The 19,278-nt window shown below is 54.6% G+C and overlaps 1 protein-coding gene across 6 annotated transcripts; it reads right to left on the bottom strand.

The window, feature by feature from the left end:
• Positions 1–1,578: 1,578 nt before the first annotated feature.
• On the bottom strand, positions 1,579–18,016 carry MAG (myelin associated glycoprotein). 6 transcript variants are annotated; one of them, XM_044932226.1, is made up of 12 exons: positions 17,917–17,932; positions 17,550–17,619; positions 16,089–16,148; positions 15,414–15,481; positions 14,889–15,257; positions 12,968–13,264; positions 12,582–12,839; positions 10,822–11,082; positions 4,044–4,331; positions 3,606–3,702; positions 3,057–3,156; positions 1,579–2,096 (listed from the first exon to the last, which is right to left on the bottom strand). In XM_044932226.1, the coding sequence occupies exons 4-12, from the start codon at positions 15,457–15,459 to the stop codon at positions 1,932–1,934; spliced, it is 1,881 nt and encodes a 626-aa protein (XP_044788161.1). In that variant the 5' UTR covers positions 15,460–15,481; positions 16,089–16,148; positions 17,550–17,619; positions 17,917–17,932; the 3' UTR covers positions 1,579–1,931. The 6 variants fall into 6 exon arrangements, with proteins under 6 accessions (XP_044788161.1, XP_006068880.1, XP_025125638.1 ...); XM_006068818.3 differs by lacking the exon at positions 17,550–17,619 and having other exon boundaries at positions 17,917–18,011; XM_025269853.2 differs by lacking the exon at positions 17,550–17,619 and having other exon boundaries at positions 14,889–15,282; positions 17,917–17,938.
• Between the last annotated feature and the right edge of the window lie 1,262 nt (positions 18,017–19,278).

The raw sequence follows: 19,278 nt of genomic DNA, 5'->3' as shown, positions 1-19,278 counted from the left end.
TTGACTTTGGTCTCTGATGTACCCCCCACCTTCTCCAAAAAAAAAAAGCCAGGGCACAACCACCTTCCTTAGGAATCGCCCGAATCCCCCATAGCCCTGCAGCTCTATTCTTACTGCCCCTTGGGCACCTTCATACTCACAAGCTCCTGCTGCTTCTCACTGAAACGGCAGTGCTGTACAATTGTCAGTGCAGGGGAGGGGGTGGGACTCTAGGGCCAGGTCCCAGGTGGGTGCTCAAGTCGGGGCTGCACAGCCCTCAGCTGGGGGCCCTCAGGGAAGTCATGTCACCCGTTGCCTCGGCTCCTCCAGATTCTCCATATCAGTGCACGAGAATCACCAGACGTGTATGTGCATGCTGAGTCACTCAGTCGTGTCGGACTCTTTGCAGCTCCGTGGATTGTAGCTCACCAGGCTCCTCTGTTCATGGATTCTCCAGGCAGGAATACTGGAATGGGTTGCCATGCCCTTCTCCACCAGGAAGAGTCATGAAAACACAGGCTGCTAGGCCTGGGTATGGCCTGAGAATCTGCCTTTTTGGCAGGTGCCCAGGTAAGGCTGATGCTGGTAGTGCCAGGACCCCACTTGGAGAACCATTGTCAGAGTCGTCAGGGAAGGCGGATGGAGATTAATTCATGTAAACCAGGTAGAATCATGGGGCACATAGTAAGCACTCGGCAAAAATGTTAGTTGTTGATACCAATTCATGCCAGAAAGTCTGGCCTTCTTTAACTTCAAGAAGACTTGAGTCCAGGGTCTGGCCACACCATTTCCTGGCTCTGAGACCCTGGGAAAAATCACGGGGCTTCTCGGAGCCCCAGAGTTCTCACAGGGTTGTCCACCAAGAGGTGGGGGTTCCCTTCCCAGGATAGCCTGAGCTTCCTAAAGGGGTTCAATACACAGCTGGTGCCTGATGGATATTTCTTGATTCAAATGAGGTTTGAGAGATTGAGAATTTCCTGGTGGTCCAGTGGTTAAGAAGCAGGGCTTTCACTTCTGGGGCTAGAATTTGATCCCTGGTGGGGGAAACTAAGATCTCACAAACGACATGGCACAACCAAAATAAATACCTCATTTAAAAAGAAAGATTGAAGCTGCAGAATGCAGTATAAATGTGAGGCATGGCAGTCAAGCTGACACAGGCTCAGGAAACACTGAGACCCGGGGTCCCCCTGGGACCCACAGGGGGCCGGGGGAAAGTCAGTGAGTGAAGCCAACCGGGTGGGGACAACAGGGCATGGTGGGCACTGTGGCAAATCAGGAGCCAGGCTCCTTCTGAAGAAGCAGCCGCCATCTCTGTCAGTGAGACACGGTGGTATGGAAGTGGGAGCCTTGGGCTATTGGTCACTCTGACTGTGGCACAAGCAGGAATGAGGGTTGTTAGGTGAAATCACCCAGCAGTCAAACATGACCTCCCGTGGACCAAACCCAGCCCACAGCTGCCAGATCAGAGGAGCAACAACTTAAGAATGGCTGGCCTGGGTGCCGGGCTAGAATCCCAGAGGACCCAGGGGGAGGGCAAGGAGGTGAGTGGCAGGCTTCCCAAGGATGGGTCAGAAATCATCAGGAACTAGGTGGGTATTTGGTTTCAGGGCATTTATTTCACATCCCTCCGTACAGGTCCTGGGGCCAGGTGTGGGGGCAGGAGACCAGGCAAGGGGTAGCAATAAATAACATGGACAGACAGAGCTCCCCTCCAGACAGATGAGGTTAAAGGAGGTTAGAGGGAAGCCACAAGGTGGAGGCGGGGTGCTGGCGGGGTGAGGCAGCTGGGAAGGAGAGGGAGGCCAGGCCCCCAGAGCTCTCCGTCACCTGCCCCGGCCCTTCCCTGCCCCAGCCCCCACGACTTTGGGGAGGAAGGGAGCCCACAGCCAGTGGGGGCCAGTGAGGGTCTTGGAGGGGGTGGGTGACCGCACAGGGTGCCCCCAGCTCCCTCACTTGACGCGGATTTCAGCATACTCAGCTAGCTCCTCCGTCAGGGTATAGCTGTCCTTGGTGGGTCGTTTTCCCAGGTCCGAGTGAGAATAGCTCAGGTCCAGCTCCGGGGGTTCTCCCCGAAGACCCAGCAGCCTCCTCTCTGATCCCAGGCGCCTCTCACTCTATGAAGGGAGCCAACCCATTAGGCGGTCCTGTCCCACCTTTCCCAGCTGCAGATGCTGGGGTTGCTGGCACACCCATGGCTCTAGAGCATGTGTGAGCCTCCTTCCTCAAGGACCACCCACCCAGCCGACCCCATGGTCCTGGGTCGCCCTTGGGAGCCCTGCCCGCACCAGTGCCCCCTACACAAAACAACCTCCTCGCTGCTAAGCCTGAAAGCTGCCCACAAATTCATTGTCTCCGAGAAAACTTCATCAACCTGGGAATTTGAGGGGCACCCAATTCAACCCATAATGCCTTTCTAGATGGAAGCCACCTGGTCGGGAAGCCACTTTTCCCAGTTGTTGTAAGTGCCTGGCTCAGCAGGTTTGGGTCTGGTGTGGTCCCTCCTCAATCTGGGACATCCTCCAGGTGCAACTTCAGCTTCCCCATCACACCTGCCATCCTTGACCTCCCTCCTTCAAACACACACACACACAGGACAGTGGCCACAGACATACAGACGGGAGCAGTAGTGGGACAGAATAGACAAGGCCAGGGGCTGCTGGGCAAGGCCACACTGAACTGGGGACCAACCTGGACACCTGACGGGGACGCACACACATGCACGCCAACCCCAAGGCCCAACACGGGCCCAGTGGTGGGCACACTGAGTCCCCCGGAACCTACCTCCTGGGGTGCTCATTCCAGGGTAGAGACCTCTCTGGACTATTGGAGAAGGAAATGCAGTCATAGACCCAGGCGGGGAGGGTCAGGGCTTCTCATGGGCCCCGAACTCTACAGCCCCGCTCGCAGCCTCAGCCTGAGCGCCCTGTCCCAGCCCAGGGCCGAGCCAGTCTCAGCAGATCTTTCCTCCCTTTCTTTGGGGCCAGCTCCCCCTCCACCCAGAGCCTCCCAGGCCCTCAGTGTCCCTGGCACCCAGGATCTCCAGCCAGCTTGGCGCCACGGGGCTCTGGCCTCACCTCATATTTCTCCGGCGCCCCGGAGATGCGGAAGTCGCTGCTGAACACCACGGGGGGGTTGTCTCCCCCCGAGAAGCTGGGGCTTTCCGTCACGTTCTTTCTGCAGGGCAGGACATGTCAGCCCCAGTGCGACTTTTGGGTTCCCTACTCCTCTCTCTGCAATCCCTTCTACCTTAGGAGTTTGGCCCCATCCCTATGTGTAGTTGTTGGAGTTTATGGAACCCACTGTGATTGATGCTGTGCCCGCAAGCCAGGGTACTGGCTCTCCACATCACAAGGGAGGGGCAGGAGGAGACAGCAGAGAATGTGGGGCACCCGTGATGACTGGTGGGAAGGGTCCCGTCCAGGCACCGACACCTGTGACCCGACCACGGCGGCTCCTGTTGGCCAGAGTCCACTGTCCTCCACCCGGCTGAATTCTCACAGCGGAACCTGCCCTCTCTTACCCACGCCCAGCCTCCAACTGGTCTGCCCTGCCCTGTCCCTGGAGGCTTCCTGCACCCACCCCCTGCCCTTCCACCCCACCACACTCCAGCTCAGCCCACTCACTTTCTGCGCGTCTGGGTGATGTAGCACACGATGGCGATTAGGATGGCAAAGGCCACCACAGCTCCCACAGGCCCGATCTTGGCCCACATGAGGCGGTCTGAGGAAAGAGAAGACCCAGGCGCCCTCAGGGCTGCTGGTGGGAGGAGGACACCAGGGTTCTTAGGAGACGGGCTGGGGCAGGGGCGGGAGTGAATGTGTTTACACAGTAGGCACACCCTTGCACTGACTGGTTAGTTGAGCTATTGGAGGGGCCCGTGAAGTGTCAGCAAGCTTGGGGCAGCCTCTCCTAACTGGCTGGGAAGCGCATCTTGACCATTTGATCAACAGCATAGCAGGACCATCGCTCAGTGGCCGATAATCAGCCTCGGCGAGGGGAGCTTAGATCCAACGGGGGTCCCATCTGTCTCCTGACTCCCAGCCCCCGGCCACATCACTCACAGGCTCCCTGGAAGGGCAGCTCCAGGCTCTTGGTGCCGTAGAGGTTGTGGGAGGTGCAGATGACCCGGGGTGGGGCCTGGGCCTGCCCCCGCAGCGTCAGGATGCTGGTGAGCAGGAGGCCGCTGCGCTCTGAGTACACGAACTCGCGCTCCGTCTCGTTCACCGTCACGTTGCGCAAGGGCAGCTCGAAGGCCACGGAGGGCTCTGGGTTGGCTTTCACCACGCACAGGCACTGCACCGTGTCATGGGCTGCCGCACAGTGGGACTCCAACAGGATCACAGGAGCGACTGTGGGGGCGAGACCAAGACCTGGTAGGCTGGAGATGGGGACTTAGGGGCTTCTGGGCTGAGATGAGCTACCTGTGCCCCCTGCACTCTCTCTTGTGCATGCTTGCTCAGTCATTTCAGTCACGTCCGACTCTTTGCAACCCCGTGGACTGAAGCCCGCCAGGCTCCTCTGTCCATGGGATTCTCCAGGCAAGAATCCTGGAGTGGGTAGCCGTGCCCTCCTCCAGGGGATCTTCCCGACCCAGGGACTGAACCTATGTCTCCTGCATTTTCTGCATTGCCAGCAGATTCTTTACCACTGAGCCACCAGGGACGCCCCACACTCTCTCTAATGCCCTCTCCAATGCTGCTCACCTTGTATAATATAAATCAGATCATAGAGACTTCCCTGGTGGTCCAGTGGCTAAGACCCTGCACTCACAGTGCAGGGGGCCAGGTTCAATCCCTGGTTAGGGAGCTAGATCCCATGTGCTGCAACGAAAACATCTCCCATGCCGCAGTGAAGATCTCGAGTGTTGCAACTAAGACCTGGCCCAGCCAAATAAATAAATATATATTTTAAAAACATGAGGGGCTTCCCTGGTGGCTCAATGGTAAATAATCCACCTGCCAACACAGGAAACACAGGTTCGATCCCTCACCCGGGAAGATCCCGCATGCCACGGAGCAACTAAGCCTGTGCTCCACAGCTACTGTGTGCTCTAGAGCCCGGGACCTGCAACTACAAAGCTCATGTGCTGTAGCTACTGAAGCCTGTGCGCCCTAGAGCCTGTGGTCCTGCAACAAGAGAAGCCACCTCCGTGAGAAGCCCAGGCACCGCAACTAGAGAAAAGCCCATGCAGCAACTGAAGCCCAGCACAACCAAAAATAAATACAATTTAAACAAAAAAAACCTGAAATAAAATCTTTAAAAGTGATCATTATAATATAAATAAATAAATCAGATCACGGCACTCCCTGCTTAAACTCACCCCCTCCAACTGCTCCCCGCGTCACTTAGAATAAAACCCCAATACTTTGCCTTGGTCTGCAAGGCCCTGCAGGACTTGGCCACACTCAGATCTTCTGCTTTCACTCTGGCTCACTCTCTTCTGGCCACACCAGCCTCCTTGCTGTTTCTCATACTCGTGGAACTTTTTCCCACACCCAGAGTCTTCCGTTTCTCCCTCAGCCTTGAGCACTTCCCTGACACCTGCCGTGCTCACACCCTCACTCCAGGCAGCTTCTGTGCAGACCACGCTCTTTCTCTGACCACACCATGTAAGCGGCACCTTGCTGCACTAACCATTCACTCGGGTTTGCTCCTCAGCACTTACGTCTACTGGGGTCACATACTGATGTGACTGCTCTCTTATTTCCATCCAGACAAGTACTTGCTCTGTCTCCACTCTGTCCCCACTGTTAGAATATCCTTTTCTTTTTTCTTTTTGCCACACTGAGAAGCATGCGGGAACTTAATCCCCTGACCAGGTATCAAACCCATGCTCCTTGCAGTGGAAGCTCAGAGTCTTAACCACTGGAAGGTTTCCAGAACATCCCTTTCACCTGGCAGGAGCTCTGGGAAGACTCATGGGATGAGTGGCTGAGTTCAGCCAGCTCCGCCTCCTGGCCATCCTGCAGATGCCCCCACTCACTCCCCAGAGACCCTGCATCCTGACCCTCCCTCCCTCATAGGACACACCAGACACCACCCTCCACTCAAGATAATTTTGTTGACCTTTGCTGCCATTTGAATTACAAAAGTGATACTGGATAAATTTAAATTAAAAAAGAAAAAAGAAGTGATACCGGGATGGTTTTTCCCCTTTCATTTCCCAATATGAAATTATAATAGAACATTGAATGTTGCTTTTTAATCTATGTTCTCTTTCCTTCTGAGAGTTTGGCACTCACCTCTGCTCACTCTAGTCTGACCTTCAATTTCCATCCAAAAAGAATATGCAGGTAACAGTGATGGGGCAGGGAGCCATGAGACTTGGGTATTTGCAATAGGGATCATTCCATTTGGAATGGGTACATATCTCTAAGTCTAGTAAATCAAAAGTTAAATAGTCCAAATTCTGCTTAGGTAGACATGTATATGCTTGCTATGTTGTTGTTTAGTTATTAAGTCATGTCCAAATCTTTTGGGACCCCATGGACTATAGCCTGCCTGCCTGTCTCCTCCCTCCATGGGATTTCCCAGGCAAGAATATTGTAGTGGGTTGCCACGTCCTTCTCCAGGGGATCTTTCCAACCCAGGGATTGAACCTACGTCTCCTGCATTAGCAGGGGGATTCTTTACCACTTAGCCACCAGGGAAGCCCGATGCTTACTATAGTATTAACGAATTAAAACACCACAGAGTAAATTAGTAATGACCATCCTGAACTGACAGTGATTATTTTAAAAAGTAAAAACCTTTTCATTCTAGACTGTACCGCCAGTACAGCTGTGGCAGGGCTGCGGGAATGCTGACACCTTGCGGTGTGCTCAGCATCTTTGCAGAGTTGCCGGCAGCCCCGAGACCTGTGAAGCCCTGACTGATACTAGACAAACCCCAGGTCTCACAAAAGATGGGAGGTTTGGGGCGTGAGACAGCTTTGGCTTGAATTCCAGCTCTGCCATCTACTGGCTGGTGGCCCGAACCAGGCCACCCAGCTTCCTGGACCTGCAAGACGGACTTCTCTTCTGTGCAAACAGGGGTAATGGTTGCTTGACTTGCCAGGGGCTACAGAGAATACACTCTGAAGTGGGAGTACGAGTGTATTGAAAAGAAAGCTTAACATCCCACCTAGGGATTTAGGATTAGATAAAGCGACTGAGCCGGGCACGACTGAGCGACTTCACTTTCACTTTTCACTTTCATGCATTGGAGAAGGAAATGGCAACTCACTCCAGTATTCTTGCCTGGAGAATCCCAGGGACGGGGGAGCTTGGTGGGCTGCCGTCTATGGGGTCGCACAGAGTCGGACACGACTGAAGCGACTTAGCAGCAGCAGCAAAGGGACTGAACACGCACGCATGCACATAGAACTATTCCAGCAGAGGGCGCACGTGAGCAATGCCTTGGCAGCAGGAAGGCAGCGGATATCCATCCAGCTAGGAGTTCAGGGAGATGAGTGGGAAATTAATAGGGTGTCTAAGACTTACAGGGCACGTGGGCTCCTTGGTGTAAGATACTGTCATACCCATTTTTCAGAGAAGAGAATCAGAGCTCAGCAAAGGTGAAGCCACTCGTCTGGGATCACACAGCAAGACGGAAACAGAGCTTGGATTCAGACCCAAGTCCATTCAGTTCTGTCGGGAGCTGGACACTAGTAACACTTCCACTTCTTCATATCAAACTGGGGTGACAAGCGATCCCTACCCCCAGTCACATTGTTGTGAGAACGAAACAGGTCAATATGTGCAAAGGGCTCGGACCTGCTCGTCACAAGATCTCAGTGAGGGTGAGCGCCCTGCAGGTCCCCTGCTGGGACCCCCTCCTCAGGAGCACCCACCGTTGTCAGTGAGCATGGAAGCCCCAGTACTAGGAGACACAGACTTTGGGGACAGAAAGGGGACTGAGGGATGGCTCTGCCCAGCAACCTGGGGCTGGACTCCCAGAGCGCAAGCACTGTGACCCAGACCTCGGAGCCCAGCGATGGGCTCAGCAGGGGTGGGGGTGGGAGCACAGCTGCTTGTCCCCTTTGGCACATTGAAGGCCTTGAGTCTTGGGTACCAGGGACTTCAGGGGAACTGAAACAGCCAGAGGTTTATGAACTGGACAGACAGGGTCCAGAAGAGTCTTGACACTGGCCAGCCTCCCAGCTGCATGGCCTTGGGGAATTTTGTCCTTCCGTTTCTCCTCCGTGAAGGGAGATGATGACAATATGCAGCTGCTTCAAGAGGTGACCAGGGAGGGGGATGGGGACTTAGTGTTTAATGGGGACAGAGCTTCAGTTTAGTAAGGTGAAAAATTGGGGAGATGGGTGATGGTGAGAGTTGCACAACAGTATGGATGGACTTAGTGCCACTGAGCTGTACTGTTAAATATGGTTAAGATAGTGTGTTTTATATTATGTGACTTTTACAACAATTAAAAAAAAAATTAAAAGAAAAGAAAGAGGCCACCACAATAACACGTGCTGGGGATGCAGTCCTGGCTCAGGGTAGGCCCTTCAGCGATGTTTGCTGCTGCCACTCTTATTGTGCTTCTCTGGTGGCTCAGGTGGTAGAGAATCTGCCTGAAATGCAGGAGACCAGGGTTCAAACCCTGTTGGGAAGATCCCCTGGAGAAGGAAATGGCGGCCTACTCCAGTATTCTTGTCTGGAGAATTCCATGGACAGATGAGCCTGATGGGCTACAGTCCATGGGACAGGATGGTCTGTGACTGAAAATGTACATGAGGTAGAATTGTGTGTACATTCAGGGGCTTCCATCAGGTTCTCGAGGGGTTCTCTGGCTCTTACACCTAAGAAGCTCTGATTAAGGAAGTAGATATAATGGGGAAGACCAAGAGGAAGAAGGAGGGGCATGTATGAAGAATGCAGAGTATACACAACCCATACACATATCACATATTGATGCTGGGAGGGAGCAAACTGGGAGGAAAGATGTCCCCAAGATGAAAGGTCAGCAGAGCAGTGATGGCCATCACGTTGCCCTGGAATAATCTATCTCCACTTTGCTGACAAAGCCATAGTCAAAGCAATGGTTTATCCAGTAGTCATGTATGGATGTGAGAGTTGGACCATAAAGAAGGCTGAGCACCAAAGAACTGATGTTTTGGAAATGTGGTGCTGGAGAAGACTCTTGAGAGTCCCTTGGACTGCAAGGAGATCAAATCAGTCAATCCTAAAGGAAATCAATCCTGAATATTCACTGGAAGGACTGATGCTGAAGCTGAAGCTCCAATACTTGGGTCACCTGATGTGAAGAGCTGACTCATTGGAAAAGACCCTGATGCTGGGAAAGATGGAAGGCAGGAGAAGAAGGGGGCAACAGAGGATGAGATGGTTGGATGGCATCATTGACTCAATGGACTTGAGCTTGAGCAAACTCCAGGAGTTAGTGAAGGACAGGGAAGCCTGAAGTGCTGCAGTCCATGGGGTTGCAGGGTCAGACTCGACTTCGCAACTGAACAACAATTGACTGTGGCCACTTGCAGACTGTTGAGTATGGACTGTGCTCAACACCTTCTAACAGACTTGTGTGTGGGGACCACAGTAGGTGGAATAAGTCAGTCTGGAAGTGGTGACTTTGGAGACAAGTGCCAGAGGCCAGGCTGGGGTTGGGGAGGAAGCAGAGAGAATGGAAATATGGAGGTGACATTCCAGAAGGAGGTGCTGGAGGAGGGGAAGTGGAAACCATGACTTCGGAGCTATGACCTGAATGATGGCTGGGGTGGGAGCGGGGTGTTGCCAGTGCTGTCCAGAGAAGGGAGGTCAGGAAGGGGACTGGTTGGCAGTGGAACAATGAGCTCCATTCCCGAGACAGTTAGCTTTTTATCTGCACCCGTCTCATCTCTCTCGCTGTGCTATATCTGTTAACATGCTTGGCGTCCTCTCGGTCCTATCCCCCACCTCCCACTGAACCACACAGCTCGTGCACATAACAACGGCTTGACCAATGTATTCTGATGTCATAACACAGGATGAGGTCAGCTTTGGGCATTATAGAAGAGTGGAACCAGACTCCTGCATCTGAATCTCAGTTCTGCCTGGGTGACCTGGGGTGAGTGACATAACCCTTAAGGGCCTCAGTTTCCTTCTCTGGAAACTGGGGACAGTAATAGAATCTCCCTCACTGGGATGTCAAAGAAGTGAAAGAGTAGGTTCCTGTCAAGAGCTTCCAGCAGGGCCTGATTCCTAGCGATGCTCCACAGGGTTAGAGGTTGCGGTTTTTGTTTTAGTTAACGCATGTATGCTTCCCTGGTGGCTCAGACAGAAAAGAATCTGCCTGCAGTGTGGGAGACCCGAGTTTGATCACTGGGTCAGGAAAATCCCCTGGAGAAGGGAATGGAAACCCACTCTGGTATTCTTGCCTGGGAAATCCCACGGACAGAGGAGCCTGGTGGGCTACAGTCCATGGGGTCGCAAAGAGTTGGACATGACTGAAGGACTAACACTTCTACACTTCAGAGAAGCAGTGGCCACAGGATTCAGAAATATCCGTGGTCAAAAGCCCATCCCAGGGTGTGGGAATATTATATTCTCAGGTGGGACTTTTTTTTTTTTTTGGCCAACCTGCACGGCATGTGAGATTTTAGTTCCCCAACCAGGGATTGAATCCATGCCCCTGCATTGGAAGTGTGGAGTCTTAACCACTGGATTGCCAGGGAAGTCCCTTAGGTGGGCCTTTTCTTGCTGTGGATTTAGCTTCCCCACCCCCATCTGCTGGAGCAAAGCTGACCCTTGGTTGGGATGCTGAGTGTCCCCCATTGAGCTCTGCCACAGGGGTGGGTGGGCAGGAATCAAGCCCACCTGCTCTCATCAGGGGAAGAGGGTCGAGGAGGGGGGTACTCACACTCCACAGACAGGTTGAAGGCGGTGGCCCTCTGGCCGTACTGGTTCTCAGCCACACACCAGTACTCTCCGTCGTCCTCGGGGGTGACGGCCGGCAGCTCCAGCTGCAGCTCACTCTCATAGATAACCGTGGCCAGAATCTGCTTCTCCTTGAAGATGGTGAGAATAGGATCCGGGTTGCTCTGTGTGGAGCACAAGATGGAGACTGTCTCGCCCTCCACGGCCACCACTGTCCCGTTCACTGTCGGCTTCCAGGGTGCATCTAGGGGGCAGGACAGGGGGCCAGTGGTCAGAAGCCAGGGGGGCCTCTTCTGCCAGCCAACTCTCACCCCTAAATGTGACCCTCAACACCCCAACTGGAACACACCATGTCAGGACAGCCCGGGTAACCCCAGGCCTGGCGGTCTCCTTTACAGAGATTCTGCAGACACGGTGCTTGTGTCTGAGTCCCGGCTGTACCCCTTCCCAGCTGTATGTGGACCCATGTCTTAACCCTTCGGGGCCCCATTTTTTAAATCTGGAAACTAGACTTAAAAATATTCCCAACTTCATAGGGGGTCACTGAGAATAGACTATGACATGCGCTGCTTTGGCCTGAACAAGGCAGATGAAGATCTCTGTCCATGTGGACAGGTGCTGTATAAGGAAATCAAGTATATAGTTGGCAAGATGGGGAGGAGCACTTTGGAGAAAAATAAAAGTGGGATGGGAAGTCAGGGTAGTTATGGCTTTAACTAGGATGTGGAGGGAAGGCTCTCTCGAGACTAGAAGGGGGCTGGGAGGAGGCAACCAGCCGTGGGGATGTCTAGGGAAGGACCACTTGCATAGGGCATTCAGAAACTGCTGAGGAAATCAAACGCTGCCTGGTGCTGCCATTTTTATTATCCCCAGTCCTGGGCACTGTGCCTCAATAAATATTTGTGAGCGAATGAATGAATGAATGACCTCTCCTTGGCTCCCAGCCAAGAATCCTGTTTGACCCGCCCCCTCCTCCTGAAGCCCCATAATGTTCCAGGGTGCCCACAGGGGCTGGATCAGGCTTGGGTTCCCCTCAGCCCTCCCACTGGAACTGTAATAGGGCTCATTTTAAAATGCAGATTTCAGGGCTTCCCTGCTGGTTAAGAATCCACCTTGCAATGCAAAGGACATGGGTTTGACCCCTGGTTGTGGAACTAAGATCCCACCTGTGTGTGTTCAGTCGTGTCCGACTCTTTGTGACCCCATGGACTGTAGCCTACCAGGCTCCTCTGTCTGTGGGATTCTCCCAGAAGGAACTGGAGTGGGTTGCCATTTGCTTCTCCAGGGAATCTTCCCAACTTAGGGATCAAACCTATGTCTCCTGCATTGGTGGGCAGATTTTTTATGATTGAGCCGTCTGGGAAGCCCCTGAGATTTTAGGCCCGCATGATACAGCCAAATAAACATATTTTAAAAAATTATAATAATAAAATGCACATTCCTGGGGCCAAGCCCAGCTCTACCCCCCAGGAAACTGAATTTAACAGGCTTTCCTGGGTGCGCAGAGACCACCTCTGATTCTCTCTTCCTATCTCCATCTCCTCCTAGCCAGGAGATAGATGCCCAGTAGGTGTTCAAGAATGAAAGAACTCTTTAACCTGAAACTTCCTCTCCATCTTCATCGCAACTGCAGGCATGGACCTGACCGCCATCGCTACCCTCAGCCCCGGCCCCCCAGATCTGCCCTGGGCGAGGTTGGTTCCCCAGTGCCCGGTGTGTGGGGCGCACAGGGCGGCGACTCACACATGACGCTGAGCTCTACGGTGCGGTTGTCCTGGCCGTAGGTGTTCTCAGCCAGGCAGAGGTAGACGCCGTCTTCGGCAGGGGTCACTTCGTCCACCTCCAGGGATAGGCTCTCGGCCACGGCCTCGCGGAGCACCGTGCCATCCCGCATCCAGGTCAGCAACGGCGGCGGGTTGCTGTCGGCCCCGCAGAACAGGCTGACGTGGGAGCCCTCGATGGCCTCCACCGTGGAGTTTATCTCCACGATCACCGGGGGGTCTGTGGTGCGGTGGGAGGACACAGGACTTCAGGGGGCGCTCGCTCATTCCCCGCCCCCGGCCCTGACCCCGCCCCCTCCCTAACCCTGACCCCACCCCGCCCCGCCCCTGGCCCGCACCCAGGCTCACACTTGATGTCCAGGCTGGCGTAGCCCTCGAACTGCAGGGTAGTGTTGGGGAACGAGGCCTGGCAGCCCAGCCGGTGGCCGTTGGTCTCCCTGGTGGGCACAAAGTGCAGCAGCGACACCTGCACCCAGGTACCCTCCTCCTCGCGCAGCCGCCCCAGCACAGTCGGCTCACCGAGCCCCTCGTGGCCCAGCCAGCTCAGCTCTGGGTGCAGCTCCGGGCAGTTGTCAGGTACCATGCAGCTGACCTCCACTTCTGTGCCAGCCATCACTTCCGGGGGGACCACGATGTTGGGGGTATCTACATGAGCCCGGGAGATGGAGGGTGAGGAAGCAGCGTCGCCCACCAGCCATCCCTCACCCGCAGGCCGCTGTCGGACTCCATTCCTGGCTCCTGGTTCCCTCCCCGCCCTTGGATGCAGAGTTCCCCACAACCGGCTCTTCTCCTGGGTACTGTTCACCAAGAAGCCCTCTGCAGATCCAACGAGGGATGTAATAATAATGGAAACAGCAATATAGTGTTCTGAGTACTTCACTGGTTTTTGGCCTGCCAGTCCTTCCAGCCATGCTGAAACTAGAGGGTGGGTAATGTTATTTTGCTCATTTTACGGATGAGGAAGCTGAGGCCACAGCTGGTACCAGATAAAACTGAGCTTCAAACCCTGTGGCTCTTGCTTCATCATCTGTGCCCTATGTGCGCATGCTCAGTCACTTTCAACTCTTTGCAAGTCCATGGACTATGTAGCCGACTAGGCTCCTCTGTCCATGGAATTTTCCAGGCAACAATACAGGAGTGGGTTGCCATCTCCTCCCCCAGGAGATCTTCCCAACCCAGGGATGGAACCTGAATCTCTTGCATCTTCCTTCATTGACAAGCAGATTCTCTACCAACTTTGCAACCTGGGAAGCTCTGTGCCCCAGACAATATATTATATTCCTCAAGAAACTTTTCTCCTTCTCATGTTTGCTTTGCTTTACCTTCCACGTGTGTGTGCGTGCATGTGTGTGGTGTGTCCTGGAGCTGTGTCTGTCTGTGGCAGTTTGGAGTTGGGAGCGGGGTCTCTTTCTGCATCAGGGCTATAATCTGGCTCCTCACATGGTCTCAGAGCTGATGGGGAACCTGAATCTAAGGATTCCATGCCTCTCAGGGCCTCTCAGAAATGAGGCAGTGGACCCTACTCTGCCCAAACTGGCCCAGAGCTGCATTTTATTTGGCTTAAACTTAAGACATTAAAAAAAATATATCTGAAGTAGCAGCCTATGCTGAAAATACACAGTTCTGATTTCCCTTGAAAATTCAGAGAATTTCCTGGCCATTCAGTGGTTAGGACTCCAAGCTTCCACTGCAGGGGATACGGGTTCTATCCCTAGTCAGGGAACTAGGATCCCCCATGCCACTTGGCATGGCCCAAAACAAAACAAAACAACAAAAACTCAGACTGCCTGAGATCTATGGCCCTGCATTCTCATGCTACCCCATTTAGCTCGAGCCAGGCTCCATGTGCCAGGCACTATTTTGAGCATTTGACAACTATTCCCTTATTGAACTGTAAATGCTGTTCTTATCGCCATTTTACAGAAGAGGATAACAAGGCCCAGAGAATTTCAGCAAACTGCCTACAGTAGCCCAGCTAATACAGGGATGCAGAGGCCTTACCGCAATCCCCGAGCCCCACTGCCTTTCTCCCAGGTGTCTCTGAGGAGTAAGAGCCACTGCTTTCCTCTGGGGAGGACCACACAACTTGGGGCCCTGCTTTGCCCCTTTCTGTCATCTGCCTGGTCATGTGGGCCAGAGGCTTGGCACCCCTCCCTCCAGCCAAACCAGCAAGTCCTTGGTTCTGCCAACCAGACCTTCCCAGAAGGGCACTGGGAGGGCTTCCTGTTTCCCATGGTCCCCGCCCCCGGCACAGCCCCCCGAGACTCACTGATGATGTCCAGGACGCTGTGCTCGGAGAAGGTGTACTGGTTGTAGCCCCCCAGGTCCCCTCGAAAGTAGTATTTGCCGCCCAGCTCGGGGCTTAGGTTGCTGAGCAGGAGGGTGCAGTTGCGCAGGCCCAGGTCCCCCAGGAGGCGGCTGCGTCCCTGGAAGCTTTCGTGCACCACCTGCGTGCGTGACTTGAAGACCACCGGAGGGTAGTTTTTCGGATAGGGGCTATTGAAGTACCAAACGCCATGCACGACGGCCGGCCGCAGCTCATCAGGGAAGCTGAAGCGGCAGGGGATGGAGACGCACGTGCCCTCAAAGGCCGAGATGGACGATGGCATCCAGGCGCCCCACTGACCCCCACGAGAGGCTGTGGGTGAGCAGGACCGCTGAGGCTGAGAGACACATTCTGCCTGGGTGCCCCCAACCCCCACTCCCATCACCTCCCACCACCTGAGGGGTCCAGGGACCCCAGCCTGCTCAGGGGCCAGGACCCACAGACCTCCAGATCCCCATGCATTATTACCTGAAATCATAATCCAAAATAGAGACAGTGCCGTGAGGAATATCATTTTGTACAGCAAGTGAGCAGAGCTGGAGAGGGGAGAGGAGAGTGTTCAAGGCCCAGGGAAGTGAAAAGTAAGACTTCTGGTAAGATTTTGGGAAGCAGCCCATTCAGATGTTAGCTGCTGCTGCTATTAGTATTTATGATCACAGACACATCTATGGCATCAACCATGTACCACCCGTGGTACTCTACAAATTCATTTGAGGTAGGTGCAATTATTATCCTGTTTTTGTAGCTGAGCTCCAGCAAGATTGAGTAACTTGCCCAAGGTCACACAGCCAGCAAGCAGCAGAGCTAGGATTCAAGCCCTGTCTGCCTGTCCAGGGTTGTAGACTTCACCACCAAACTGTCCTGACTCTCCATGTGTTTGTTGTTATTCAGTTGCTCAGTCACATCCAACTCTTTGCAACCCCATGGACTGCAGCACGCTAGGCTTCCCTGTTCTTCACTATTCAGATTCACATCCATTGAGCCAGTGAAGATATCTACATGGTTAGTGATGTGCTAATAATTATCTTCATCACCATCATGCCCTTGGGGATCTCCAGAAAGTAAGGATAGAGCCAAGTTTGGATGAGCAAGAGGAAGCAGGAAAAGCCAGGAGGAAGGGAAGTTGGAACCCTCCCCCCTCACCTCCGACTCCCTGAGCTGGGAATGCCTTCTGGTCCCACTTGCAGCTGTCAGCCGGCCAACCTGGAGCAAGAATCAGACAGGTGCAAGGAAGTGGGGACCCGAACATCCCCACCCCCGTTCACAGGATCCACCATGAGTAGTGGCTGTTGCCAGGCTGCCCACACAGCCTCTGTTGCCCATGGGCTCTGGATGTTTGAGACCCTCCCACACAGCCTCAAAGCTACTCTGTGGTCACCTCCCATGGCAAGCCATGATGGATAACTCCAGGGAAGCAAAGGGGAGCAGCAGTGCTTTGGGGTGGGGGGAGGCGAGGGGTGTGAATGGGGCAAGGGAGCACTTGTCCCATGGCTGAGACCTGGGGGTGGCAGGCAGGGACCCAGCCCCATCAATGACTGGGTTTCACAGCATCAGCATTCCCAACATGCCGCGGGAATTCCTGCCGCCCTCTCCCGCCCCACAGATGGCCCCTGGTGTCCTCACCCTCCAGAGGCCAGAGCCCAGTTACAAAAGAGGCCTGTTCCCTCAGGGTGAGGGCGCCTCGTCCTGGGGGGCTTCTGAGGTAGGTGGGGTCGAAAGAAGAGCTGGGAACGCCTGGCCGGGCTCTGAGTGGAGCCAGGAAGGACCAGGGACTGGGGTTAGTGAGTCCCTGGCACCCGGCTGCTCCGTGGGTCGCCTCGGATTGGAGCCAGAGTTTCCAAGTGGCTGCTTTTTTGGCCTCTGACACTGTCTTCCCACCGACAGATGCACGTAGTCAGACACATGCTGGCATAAAATGTTACAGATCTGGACAAAACCAGAAGGAGCCGGCTCACACCAACAGCACTTGCTCAGGACCCTGCACACACCAACAGGCACCGGGACCCACGTGCAGCAGATACCCACATACACCTCACCCTCCTGCCCACCACACCCCTGCACAGCTACAGGCAGGGCCATCAGGCACACACACTGCGTGCCATGCTCCCAAAGGCACTCGGACCAGCACACACATGGAGGTGTGGCTGTGGCCAGACCCACCCAGACCCATGCCGAAGAACACAAGGCAGATGCCGTCTTTGTACCTGCCACAGGGAGGTACGGCGGGTAGACACAGGTGAGGGCCACGGGCCCAGACTTATGAACCAAGCATGTAGACCATGCATTCTGAATAAGGATGAAAACTGGTTCTTGGGGATGGGGTCCAGATAAGCCTGAGTTATTATGATGGTTTGTGGCTCTTTAAAGGGCTGTGGTACATAAACACAAACAGTCCATCCATTATCTTAAGATTTCATGGAGGAAGTGGGTTTAGGAAAAGCAAGTCTGAAAGGTTTCCTTAGTGAGATGTTAAAAAAAAGATCGAGAAACACTGACGTGGATTAAGGCTCACTCAGAGAGGTGCACCCCTGTCATGTGCTCAGTGCTGGAACTTGCCCACTCAACCCCCCCTCCCCATCCCCTCCCAGATAGCAGGATACAGACCTGTGATTACCTGGGCATCCTTTCGGTCTTCTCCTGGCCCTGGACCACTTCCACCCCAACTGCCACAAACCTAGGAGCCCCAGGGCAGAATCTCCACTGGAGGGGTCCCAAGGAGGGTGCCTCATTCTCTCTCTCTCTGTGGTTTGCTCCCAAAGCCCAGTCAGTGTCCGTGCCATGATCCCAGCCCACGCCCAGCGCGGTCCTGAGCAGCACCCTCCCCCATCCTAAATTAGTGGCAGCTCACAGCCACCATCCATGGCCCAGAACGCCCTGCGTTGCATGCGCCCTGGGTGACCCTGCCCCGTGCTCTCAACCCAGGTCCTCGGCTCTCCTCCCCGTCCCCAGCCCTCTCAGCTGCAGTACTCACTTGATGCTCTTGCTTCTGCACCCTCTGCTCCGCCGGCCCTGCTCGCAGTCCCCTGGCCTCCCAGGGTCTAGGCCCCCACTCGCCAGCCCCTCCCCTCCCCCCGGGTGCCAGGGGCCGCCTGCCTCCAGGGCCCAGCTCCTCCCTGCCCCCGGGGGAGGGGGGCACAAAGGGCCCTTGTCATCACAGAGCGAACTGGGCAGCCTGACGCCTGGGTTCCACGAGCTCCTTCCTGGAGGGGCTGGGGGTGGCTGCCTCACTCGTTCCCCGCTCCATCCCTGCGCACCCTAGTTCTGGGTCCCTGGGAGGAGGGCGGGGGGCGTGTCTCTAACATATCTGGAAGTCTCAGGCTGAGAGGCAGAATGTGTTGTCCTCAGCTTCTGGGGGATCATGGTGGCAATGCTAGTAATAACCTTAGGCCCAGGAGGCCACAGAGGCCAGTGTGACCAGAAGGAGGCAGGCTCTAGAGCTTGCTCTCGGCTTTAGTCCCCTCCATCCTCCCTAGAGGGTGTCATCTTTGGTGCCCACACCCTGGTCTATTCTCTTCCAGGCTCTTCTTGCCATTGGAAATGACTTTATGTGTTAACTGTTTCCTCCTGTGAGAACATGACCTTCAGGAGGACAGGGCTTTGCTTCCTCCCAATCTACCCTGCGGGCAGATGGACTCCTGAGTTAAACTTCCTAACCACAGAGTGGGTGCACGAGTGTGTTCCTCAAATACCCTCACTGGAGGCCTTGGCACTGTTCCTTCCTCCTGGAAATTCCCCTGCCCTATTCCACCTTCCGATCTGCTGCTGACCAGCCCCTATCCGCCAAGCTGAGCCCCGCTGTTTAAAGGCTGCCCCAGGGGCTTCCCTCATGACTTAGTGGAAAAGAATCTGCTTGCCAACACAGGAAACATGGGTTCGATCTCTGGTCCAGGAAGATCCCACACGTCACAGAGCACCCACATCCTTGTACCACAACTACTGAGCCTGTGTTCTGGAGCCCATGCTCTGCAATAAGAGAAGCCACTGGCAAGGAGAAGCCCTCATTCCACAATGAAGAGTAGCCCCCACTCACCTCAAGTAGAGAAAGCCCGCGAGCAGCAGTGAAGACCCAGCACAACCATAAATAAAATATTTAAATGCTGCCCGGTCCTTCCATGGCCCTCAGCACCTCGTTCGCCCACCTGCACCCTCAGTGAGCTGCTTCCCCACTGGTATCTGAGCTCAGGCTTCCGCCTGTCTGTCTGTCTGTCTGTCTTGTTCACCCTTGTGTTCCCTAGCACAGTGCCTGGTGCGCGAGGGTGCCCAACCCGGGCTGTGCTGACTCTCTGAGCTGGGTGGGGACCCTCTGTGTGCAGAATCCATGGGGATCCTCCTG

The sequence above is a fragment of the Bubalus bubalis genome, chromosome 18, assembly GCF_019923935.1.
Source record: "Bubalus bubalis isolate 160015118507 breed Murrah chromosome 18, NDDB_SH_1, whole genome shotgun sequence".
Lineage (NCBI taxonomy): Eukaryota > Metazoa > Chordata > Mammalia > Artiodactyla > Bovidae > Bubalus > Bubalus bubalis.
Note: the sequence above shows the minus strand (reverse complement) of the source record. Positions and strands in the feature narration are given on the sequence as shown.

What these genes read in the sequence shown, in the direction of transcription:
- MAG (XM_006068818.3), bottom strand. Translation starts at nt 15,459, where the DNA reads ATGATATTCCTCACGGCACTGTCTCTATTTTGGATTATGATTTCAG. An exon ending in CGTAGAGCTCAGCGTCATGT is followed by an intron (nt 11,083 to 12,581) that starts GTGAGTCGCCGC and finishes CCTGCCCCCTAG; the next exon opens with ATGCACCCTGGAAGCCGACA. An exon ending in CTTCAACCTGTCTGTGGAGT is followed by an intron (nt 4,332 to 10,821) that starts GTGAGTACCCCC and finishes TCGCCCCCACAG; the next exon opens with TCGCTCCTGTGATCCTGTTG.